This window comes from Charadrius vociferus, unplaced genomic scaffold (assembly GCF_000708025.1).
Source record: "Charadrius vociferus isolate BGI_N301 unplaced genomic scaffold, ASM70802v2 scaffold183, whole genome shotgun sequence".
Lineage (NCBI taxonomy): Eukaryota > Metazoa > Chordata > Aves > Charadriiformes > Charadriidae > Charadrius > Charadrius vociferus.
In genome coordinates this window covers 7047685-7059097 of record NW_009648250.1, presented here as the reverse complement: position 1 = coordinate 7059097, position 11413 = coordinate 7047685, and the positions used below count along the sequence as shown (strand labels likewise).

At 39.6% G+C, this 11413-nt stretch overlaps 1 protein-coding gene across 1 annotated transcript in view; it reads right to left on the bottom strand.

Annotated features, from left to right (window-relative positions):
- Nucleotides 1-2763: 2763 nt before the first annotated feature.
- SLC1A1 (solute carrier family 1 (neuronal/epithelial high affinity glutamate transporter, system Xag), member 1) overlaps nt 2764-11413 on the bottom strand; it is a 37534-nt gene continuing 28884 nt past the window's right edge. Inside the window, exons 8-11 of the mRNA XM_009884323.1 lie at nt 7758-7880; nt 7017-7211; nt 6342-6476; nt 2764-3125 (exon numbers count right to left, since the gene is read on the bottom strand). Coding sequence (XP_009882625.1) covers nt 2879-3125; nt 6342-6476; nt 7017-7211; nt 7758-7880 — 700 coding nt within the window. The 3' untranslated portion in view covers nt 2764-2878. The remainder of the gene's footprint in view (nt 3126-6341; nt 6477-7016; nt 7212-7757; nt 7881-11413) is intronic.

Genomic DNA, 11413 nt, shown 5'->3' with positions numbered 1-11413 from the left:
TGCTGTAGGTGACCCTGCTCTGGCAGGAGGGTTGGACTAGATGATCTCCAGAGGTCCCTTCCAACCCTAACAATTCTGTGAATTCTGTGAATGTGTGCTCGCAGCTGAGAAGGCCAACCATATCCTTGGCTGCATCAGAGGAAGCGTGGCCAGCAGGTCAAAGGAAGCGATTCTGCCCCTCTACTCAGCTCTCGTGAGACCCCACCTGGAGTACCGTGTCCAGCTCTGGAGTCCCCAACATAAGAAGGACATGGACCTGTTGGAGCAGGTCCAGAGGAGGGCCACAAAGATGATCAGAGGGCTGGAGCACCTCTCCTATGAGGACAGGCTGAGAGAGTTGGGGCTGCTCAGCCTGGAGAAGATGAGGCCCTGGGGAGACCTTAGAGCAGCAGAATTTAAAGGGACCCTAGGGGAAAGATGGAGAGAGGCTTTTTATGAGGGAGTGTAGTGATAGGACACGGGGTAATGGTTTTAAACTGAAAGAGCGTAGATGTAGAATAGAGATTAGGAAAAAAAAATTCACTCTGAGGGTGGTGAGGCACTGGAATAGGTTGCCCAGGGAAGCTGTGGATACCCCACCCCTGGAGGTGTTGGAACTCGATGATCTTTAAGGTCCCTTCCAACCTAAACCATTCTATGATTCTATGAGTCAATATATGGTTTGGTCTCTTGGTGGTGAATAGAAGGCAAAACAGTGCCACCAACCCCTGCTTCGTTGAATCTGATCCATCTAAATATAGAATAAATAAATAATCCCCCGCTTTGTGTGTGTTTACTAGTATACTCCCAACCCAGACCATACATAGTTAGAGGGCTTCCTTGCAATCTCAGCACTGTGATCTTAAGCATTTATTTTATTGGAAGAAGAGAGTAATTCTTGCCAAACCTACAGCTGAGTTACTAGTGAAGATAGATAACATAAATCCTAAATTCAACCAGTTTTGTTTTTCTTGCTATAGCTAAAGGAACTCAATATTCTACAGTGAGATGACAGCAGCCTAAAACAAGAGTAAAGAGAGAAATTATTTATTTAGAACACATTAGGAACACTGTTCACAGTACACCATAACAGGGTGACTACATAATGGGGTGATCATAAAAGGGTGACTTAAAAAAGCAAAGAAAAGACGAAGTGTAGTTGTGGAAACTGGTGCGTGTTTTCCTCCCATAAGCAAAGCTGTACAAATAGAGACTGTCTCACACTATTTCTGCACAGGTAAAGACGGATTTACTCAGCCTTACTTATTTTGTATAAACATACTGATACTTAGATTAACACGTCCATATAGTTTACAATGTTTAATTTAAATACAGTATGATGTCTCATTGACTTGTCGATTTAAGGTGCAATTTATCAAAACCTACAGTAAGTATTTTCTTCATCAGTTCTCTTTGGCACGCTTCTGGTTTATTTAAATACAAAAGTGTAGGATCGAATCAAATATATAACACTGCAGGAACTTGAAGGGTTTTTTTGTTAGCATATGAGTGCAATTTTAGGTTTACCACAAGCTTATTTACAAAGAACTGTATATGAATTTCAGTTTACTTTACATACAAAATGGCTAACGACTTTAATGTGCAAGGCAAAAAAATTTGTTACAGCAACTCCTCCCTTGAGAGTGATTTTTGCACCATGGAAATCTCATATAAAATGTTTTAGAAAATGGAAATTTCTTATGAGGAAGTTCTTGGTGCCTCTTATCCTATAGCAAGTCATCTGAACACATGACTTTCTGGGTCCAGAAATGCTTCATAAGATACAGTTTAGCTGATATGTTGGCACTGTATTAATGTTGCAGCTACAAACTTGTGTGTTCAGCTGGAAAACTAAACCAAGGAGCAAAAAAAACAACCAGTCTGTGTAAAACGCTCAGTGACAGTGGCTTCTCTCTAGGAAAAGGTATGCCTCCTACATTCTTGATATTTTATCTGTTTTTATTCCAAGGAGGAAAGGTTTATAATTTACACTATGAGTTGCTATATAGTCTATTTTCACCTTCATGACCTCCGCCTACTTTTGGGCTGATTAATATTTGGTTCAAAAGTTAACAGCAGTAACCGAACTTACTTCTGCTTCTCATGGAAATGTACTAGGAGGCCATCAAAGTGGACCTAACTTGATGAAGTACCACTACAAAAACTCTTCAAATGCCAGAAGAGCAAACACACAGCAATTTATTTCACATCTGAAGGCCAATCCCAGCAGCTGGCATTCACATGAAAAGCATGGGGAAATCTAGCTACATGAACCCTGGAAATTCTTCCAAGCCCAATTATTTCATAATTAAAGAAAAATGAAACCCTGTTCACAGTAAAATACTTATTACAAGGCCCTTCTGGTCTGCTCCTTCCTGAAGCACCCAAGTAGTATCCCCTCAGCTGCAGAAATGAGTATTTTGGCACGTGATCAAGTTACAGTAGGTGTCAAGTACAGTGCAATCTGTTTAGAAGGCAAGGATGTTAAAAGGGATTTCATACAGGTGCTTTGTAATGTGGGTAAGATGTGGAATGCTGTGCTACTCCTGAGTAAAACACGTTTGGCTGTCCCAGCTAAGATCCCCATTTATGAGCATGCTAATTCCAAAGAGGCATTTCATAGCCTCAGCAATAGTGTATACACTTGGGAAAAAAAAAAAAAAAAGTATTTTACAACTGTCTTTTTCTTTAACCTATCAGCAAGGACTAAAAGTGGTGAGTTCAAGTTGTTGGGAGAGGTGATGAGAAGGGGGCAGAATTGGTAAGGAGAATCAGAGTCTGTGTAGTAAATCAAATGCATGTGAGATGTAATTAATTCTCAATTATCCTTTAAGCTTTTTGAGATATTGTATATGGCCATGTCCTTTAGTGCTCCCGTTTTACCTGAAAGCTACTGACTTTAGAATTGAGATGTCTGCGTGAAGGATATGGTGTCAGACTTATCTACAGCAAAGCCTCCATTGACGTACGATTTCTTGGTCTCTGTTTCATCATTATCAAGTATGGTTGTTTCCAAGGCAAAAGGATTGACTATGTTGACTTCAGAGGTGACATCCATCTGCTCCAGCTCCTTTTTAGAGAGCTTCTCCACTATCCCTGTACCAAAGGCATCTCCCAAGACATTCACCATTGTTCTGAATCGATCCCTGTGGAATAAAAATTTTGTCAGATAAACCATTCTGGATGTTACTTAGAATATCCTTTTACTAAAAGTAAGCAGCTCTGCATTTGCTAGAGTAGCTTTTTTTCCCCAGTGTAGATTGCGGGTAATTCTGCAATTAAAAGAAAAATATCTTGTAGAACAAGAAAAAGAATTTTCCCCACATGTATTTAAAGAAACCTGGAGTCACCTTTATGACAAATTCCTTTGTACAGACTGTGTAAAACTGCAAGTCACATCACTAGTCTGTTAGAGCGGTAATCATACTGCTGTGCACAGCTTTACAAAATGTTGTAGGGATCACTTCTCAGGCCCTGAAGTATGCTACACAGCTGGTTCTCTTTGTGATGAGACTGCTTTTGTTGGGAGAAGAGACTGTGGGGTGCAGCAGAACAGTCTGCATTGTGCCTTTTGTCTTTTTAACAGTCATTTCCTCAGCCAGAGGAGCGCCCAGCCCAGTCTCTTCAGTGTATTGGCCCAAACCCTGGAAATGGGAAAGGCTATCTTCTGTTAGCTTCTCCTCTGTAAAGGGCTGAAGTACAAAGTTGTGCTAAACAAGTCAAAGAAATATGATACTTTTATACTGTTGATTTTTCTCCCAACAGAAATGTGATTTGCAGGCCTTAAAAATTTGCCACTACTTGGCAGAGGAGCAACAAAACCATGCAATATAGCAAAGTTTGAAAATTGGCATGGAAGTAAGGTAGGGACAGTGGAAGGTCACGCTTCCCTGTTTTTCTTTTCAGCTACACAGCACTGTAAGGGCTTTGTGGCAGAACAAGCTGCTCTGTCTGTGCAGAGATCTTGAGGTGGATACATTCACAAATAGAGGGACTGCAAAAACAATAGTGAAGTGAATTGACGTGTCTCATACACATATTCTTCTACTACAACTGCAAATCCAGTGCTAAAAAGTGTCCATGCGTTCTCCATGTGGAAAGGAAATATATGGTAAGGACAGGAAGAGAGAGGGGTAAAGAAAAACTCTGGTAGGATCAGAGTGACAAGCGAGGCAATCAACAGCACTGGAAACTGATCTTTCACAATACTTCTAAAAATTTTTTTATTCTTCATTAAAAACATGGACGTACTCCTCAAGCCTATGTAATAAAATCCTCGTAAGTTCAGAATTAACTAGAGGATTGTTAATGAGCCACTAGCAGGTTGCAAAATAATACATTTTAGGCAGTAAGTACAAAAGGTTAATTATCTACGTGGCATCATGATGTGCATTCCATCTGCTGAGGTGCAAAATACACTGGCAATGATCCCTGGTACATGAAATTAATCTTTAATTTGCTTTACAGAGCAAGACACCTTAATCTGAAAAATGTCTCAATTAGAATCAGAAGCAGCTTGAATTCTCTCTCTGTTTCATGGTGGAACAGGTAGTTTCCATGTGTTCATATTGTGCCTAAGAATCACATAAATTGTGGACTTTCAAAGTGGAGACAAGATCAGATCCATAAAACTATGATTACTAGGAGAAATAAGGAATTACTGTTCTCTTTCTCTCTCACTCCCACAAAAGAATTAAAGGGCATGGAATAAAAAGACTAAGAAGTAGATTAAAACAAACAAAATTAACTATGTCTCTGTGCAACACATTGTTAGGTTGTGGAATTCCTCTCCACAGGACTTGTGGAAATCTAAAAGTTTGTATGGGTCCCAAAAGCAATAAGGCATCCATAGAAGAAGAAGAAATCTTTTGAGAACTGTTAAAACAAAAACCTCCTCTACCTCAGGAACTCTTTAAGCTGCAATTTTCAGGAGGCTAGGAGTGTACTTTGGGAAAAGAACCAATATACGTTTGTTCTGTTCTTACACCCTTCTTTAGATACCTGCTCTGATCCAGTGGTTTGCACTTATGTTCACCACCCTTAACAAAACTAAATGTGCCCTGGGAAAAGAGGAGAGCTGGAGAAAATGAAATGATTGTGGAGCACAGCAAACAAACCTATTAGACCCTGTTGCAGACAGTTGATGGGGAGAATGTACTTGTGGCTGGAGATGTTTGGTCTGGAGCAATTACACTTGTACAGAAATTGCATTAATTCTTGGATCCATTCAACAGCCCTGGTTTTCTGGAGACTGAAATTTCTCTCTACAGCCTGCAAAACTAAGTTATATAGTCAAATAAATTATATATATCTGTGAAATACGTAGGTTGCTGCCAGAAATCCTTCAAGAAAATGATTGGAAAGGATGGGGGAGGAACAGGAGTGCATTTACCTTGCATCTAAATATGAGCCTAAGAAGAAGACAGACAGAGACTGTGAAATAATTAAGATCTCTGCATTGATACCAACAAAATACCATCCATGCTGAGTTACTGCAGGTGAATAAGACCTTGGCCTGTGCACTAAAGCTTGCATGATTTAGGAGCCAAAAAAAATGTATTACAAACTAAAGTTGTACTCCTTAACCTGTGAATCCTGTTATCTCTTTCCTAGTGAAAGATTTCTGGTAAAAACGTTTCTCTCCAGAAAGAGCTGCTCAGTGGGGCTGAGGGGTTTTGCCGTGCTCTGAGGTGAGATGGTTGGGATCAGGCATAAGGAATACTTCCTGAGTTTGCATGTGTGTGCTTGTTGATCAAGGGGTTGGGTCTTTGAGAAACTCTCAGCGAAGAACAGCCCCAGCAAAGTAATGCTGGCAGCACAGACCCACGTCCAGCCCACCACGTGTGTGCCCGCGGAGTCAAGGACCTGCTTTGCTTAGTTCATGTTGCACTCCACTCCCTCTTCACCAGTGTATGGATTTTATGTGCTCTGTGGAAATCAGCTGAGATGTTCTGCTTGTGGCTGCATTTGATTTTTATAAATGGTGCATGAATTTAGCATAATATGGTGGCAGCTGAGACACTCCACAGGCACCCCTTGGTAGCGTCAAATTTGTCTTTCCTAAGTATTATGCTAATGGATTTATGAATGCTGTGGCCACTCTTTTAAGGTTGATAGCACCTCTGGATAGGAGGCTATTCACTGCCATCCCATGCAGTAAAATTTCTCACAGAATTAAAGGCTCTACTGCATTCAACTCTATATTGAACAAGCCTGGCCACAAGAAGAATCTTTATCCAACTCCTGCAACGGTCCTAAATTATTTTGTTGCTTTCTTTCTCAGACACACATGTTCCCACACAACTTATGTAAACATTAAAAAAGAAGGAGAAAAAATTAAATACCAAGTGCCTTAAACTTACAGAAGCCAGTCAACTGCAATGATCAGAGTAACATCTTCGGCAGGCAGGCCAACAGCACTCAGCACAATCACCATGGTGACGAGTCCGGCTTGGGGGACGCCTGCAGCCCCGATGCTGGCTGCTGTAGCTGTTACACTAAATCCCAAATAAAGCCCAGAAAAGGCATTCAGAATACATGTTGCTCACAGAAACTCTACTTTCTGGCACACATAGGCTTATTTCACTGCAGGAAAAAAGCCCAAATGTTCCAGTTTTCCTCTTGAATAGTATCTACTCAAAGCCTGGTGACAAGTTTATGGGAGAAGTCATGTATAGATACTGGCTGCACTGCAGAATAACAGGCAACGCATGATAAACATGCAAACTGAACAGATCAGAGGTAAAGGCCAAGTTGGTTTTCCAATTGTTTGCAATATTTTTGGTTTTGCTACTGTTTGCAATTGTTTCCAGCAATTTCCAGAACAATGCTCTATACCAGCTGCATGTCCTGGCCCATCCCACCTCCTCATGAGGTTGCACAGGCCATGCCTTGGACCAAGAAGTGAGAATGTTTCTGTTACTTCCTGTGCTATGAATGATAAGTTTCAGCTTTCCCAGTGTGTCATCCAAAGTTAATGCACCATTCATTAAAAAAAAACACCTCCAAAAAAATGCATGTGATGCATTTAGTCTTACCTAATGGTAACTATTTGGCCAATATCCAGTTCTAAGTCATTCAGTTGTGCAATAAATACAGCTGCTACTGCTTCGTAAAGAGCTGTGCCGTCCATGTTGATGGTAGCTCCAACTGGAAGAACAAACCTGGTAATTCTTTTGTCGATTAAGTTCTTTTCTTCTGCACAGCGGAAGGTGACAGGCAAAGTTGCTGAACTGGCACACAGATAAACACACAAAGTAAGTGCAGGCAACAGCACACCATTTCCCTTACCTTTCCTTTTCCTCGGAGCCTCATCTGCTCTAAGACTCAGTTGGAGATCTAAGGCAGGCAGAAAGGCCTCCAATGGCTTTTATAGCAAAGTAACTTTTGTTATCTCTTCTAATTATGGGAAGAAATAACAAAGTCTAAGTTATCCTCAAAATTACATGGTAAAATCATCATGATGCATGTAGTCACAGAAACCGTGCAACAGCTTAAACTCTACCAAGTCTGTGACTAATGAGCTGAACGGCAAGGAACTGTCTCCTCCTGGGAGGGGCAGACTCTCTTTTGGTGTAAGGCCAGCGCAATCTATAGTGCCGCTCTGGGTGATGAATAGTAATATTTCAAAATGATGAAAGTAATATTTCAGCTTCCAGGGAATTTAAGAATTGTCCAGGTGAAATCAGGGTATGTAACAAAGTAGCAATCAAATCAGAGCATAAACAATGCAATTACTAGTAAGAACATTACAGAAAATAAATGTTTCTTTTGTTTACCTGGAAGAAATCATGAGGGCTGTCAGGAGTGCCTGAGCCATCCCCATGGCAAACCGAAAAGGATTTTTTCTTACTATTATTAAGTAGATCAGTGGCAGAATTATAGTGGAATGGATTGCAAGTCTGCAAAATAAAATGGACTAGTTAAACAAATGGATCCATCTCATTGCCTTGTTTAAATAAGATGGTGATAATAGGTATCTATTTCTGTCCTCAAGTACATTTATGAAAACACTAAAGGTGACTTAACTGACAGCTATGTTCAAAATATATAGAGTACGCCACCTTAACAAATGCAGGCTAACGTTCTTCTACACTTTCTTTTGGAAGGGACATAGAGATTATTAATTGTTTCTCTTTCCAAAGTAGAACAAGAATTAACTGATATATAGGAAATAATTTTAAACTCACGAAGATGAGAAAACTAAGGTAATAAATAATATTTAAACTGATATGCAGAGGATGACATGAAATATGGTAAAACACTCCACTCCCCTGCCAGATCCTTACAATGCAGACTAGAGACAAATCAGAAAATCAAACCAAATCATTTTTCTAAGTTTATCAGCCTTTATTATAGAACATCTTTTGGAATGAAAGGTAAATATGGTTCCAAGTCAGGGACAGATGAAGTCCACAGCTTTCTGCTGAAACTTTAAAAATGATCCTATAAAACAATCCACACTTACTTTGTGGAAAACCGTATAAGCTTAGGTTTAAAATGAAAATGTAGTGAGGTATTTCAGACTGTACAAATGAGATGTATGTAGTCTTGCCACTTTAATGTTGTAAGATGTTGAAATACTGTCTTTTGAAACTATTACTTTTTAAAACTAAGTGTGTTGGCATGCAAAAGATCAAATTGTCCTCTTGACTTTAGCTGCTCAGATGTATTTGCCTGAATATTTGGGTGGGTCTCAGGGATAAATTAATCCTTCAACTTGTGGATTAATTTTGAGCATTGTGCATTAACCCTGAATCCATATGAATGCAGAGCTTTGTGGGCATTAAGATTAGAGGTAAACAGCCTGCTGTGAGTATATTTGAAATAAAATATGCATGAAGGGTCTGGGAAATGTTTCCTATGTTCCAAGGTCACAAGCAATTATAGCAGCATCAGCTTCTTGTGAAAAGAAATTACCATAGCCTGGAAACATGAAGCCCAGATCTGTTGTCATGTATGGCCTTGGGATTTTTATTCTGTCCTCACAAGATGTTCTTGCAAACATTACTGTGTTGTAATAGCGCTTTATGATTTCAGAGCAGCTGATAAAGATAGCGATAAATCATGGTACTATTTGTTCTCCCAAAAATAGACAATTAAGAGAACAGTAGCCACAGTACAAAAATCCACAACAGCACCAAAAATCACCCACAAAACCTAACCATTTGTTTCCCTGGAAAAATTATCTTTTGAAAAGCAACAGCTGTTAAAGTTTTCACTCTGTATGTGAACAAGTGATTTATTTAGTGAAATGTAAGTAACAGCATACAACATGTATTGATAAAATTTTGTAAAGAACTCTAGAAAGAAACATAACAATTTATATAATGGTGCCTGAGAACAAACTGAATTCTGCAGAACATATAGAAAAAAAAAGGTAAAGAGGTATAGGTATCGTTGGGTGTCTTAACAAAATGTTGATGAGAATAAACATTTCAAGTATGTCCACGTCTAGAAGCATACTGACTTCCAAACAGTTGTTTTGAAAAATTTAGATCTGCACATTTTTAGTGGCAGCATGAACAGGGCATTAGCCAAAATAAAGTATTTGTGCATATCTGCTTTGCTGCTACTGATTTTCATGAAACAAATTCAAAGTAATACTTATTTTCATGCATAAAACGCATCTCACAGCAAGTAGCAAAAATTATACCAAAAATCATTATTACAAACTGAAAAAAGAAATTCTAATAGTGCTCAGTTCTAAGATAGGAAGATTCTTGTCCCTCAGAATTCCAAACTGGCATTCCTTACAGTGTCCAGAGATGCAGCTGCCTTGCTGCTTTCAGAAGAGACAAAGGTACAGGCAAGAGAGAGTCTGCTGGCTGCAGCTTCCTTTTTTTTTTCCCACCTCAGGCTGTGAGTCCTCTGGCACTTGTATTATGCCTCCTATTTTGATTTTCCTCCTCTGTGACTGCTAACATGTCCTTATCCTGACACTGACACCATTAAAAGTGACAGGCTGAAGACACTTAGTGGCTAATTGGACCAGAGGCACTGAGGGAAGTCTGTTCCCTCATGGTGACCTGAATGAGACATAAAGACTGAGATGTGCTGCAGACAATGGTGTATGAGAGCTGGTAGGACTGAGAATGTGAAAGGTCATAAATAATCAAGCTGAGAAGAAGGTGAGATAGAAGATGAGCTGGAGAGGAAAGTTAAAGGAAAGGAAGAGGAGGATAAGACACACCAGCTCTCATGCTCTTGCACACTTTTCTTGATAGGGAATACAATAAATACGTTTGTATACAGATAACCTGTAATTCTCAGGATCAAGCTTAAAGGGAGGATGATAGACAGCTACAGAAGATGCTGATGAACAGAACCCACTGCAAACAGACAAGGTCAAGCAAATAAGGATGAAATACAAAAAGATGGTGTTAACAGCAGTGTTTAAGAAACCAAAACAAAGAAACAGTACAACTTCTATTTGCTGAGAGGTGGGGGAAAAAGGGTATTCTTGCAGACTGTAGAACAAGCACTTCTTCCCGGCAGCCAATAGCCTTGTGTGTACATCGTCATCTTTGCTCCTGTGATCTGCTGACAACATGCCCTCTGTGATGGTCAGTTTTGCAGAGAATGTACTGCTGTTAGCCCTGCTCCACAACACCTTGAGCATCACCTGCTGCAGGCCATCTTATAAGAGACAGAAATTCTGCAGAGATCTACCCTAGCAGCCATCAGGGAAAACTGTGGCATGCACAAGGGTGTTTGGTAGAACAGAGACTTTTTGTCTCCAAGGATGTAAAGGTGGGCACCCTTATAGACAATCTTTCTGATGGCACCTGAGAACCTACTTAAAACGTTGTGCCTGTCAAGCCCATGGCTACCAGCTAAATGGGAGACTATATGCGGCAGTACTTCACTTTGCAATCAAAGTACTCTGGAGAAGGCCCTGTGTCTTCACACACATCTCAAGGAAGATACGCTCTGTCACAGTACACGTAGTAACCATTAATAGGTAAACAGTCCTAAAACTTGCTATCAGATCTAAAACTGAAGTCTAAGGGCAGTAATAACCCATCCAACATATTCCTCCTCTGAGCTAATTGGAGTTAATAACATACAAAACCTGCAAAAGTCATTCTATAAATGACTTTTACCTAACTTGTGGCCATAGTCTTATAATTTATATCGAAAATATTACTCTCTTGATTTACACTCCCTTGGTAAACATCAACTTTTGCATCCTTTGAAAACTTGATGTCTTTTCCCAGTCTAAATGGAAACTCACAAAAAATTGCATTATGCATTAGACAAACATAATTTACACTCACATCTGCAACATTTTGAAAAAGTCATGATTCAGTACCATTTCTGGAGCTGCAATTTTTACTTAGGAAGTCATTATATCTCAAATTATTTTTGAACACCTAGTCCAAACATAGTGACTTATGCATAAAACAAAACAAATTTGAAATAAATATGATTA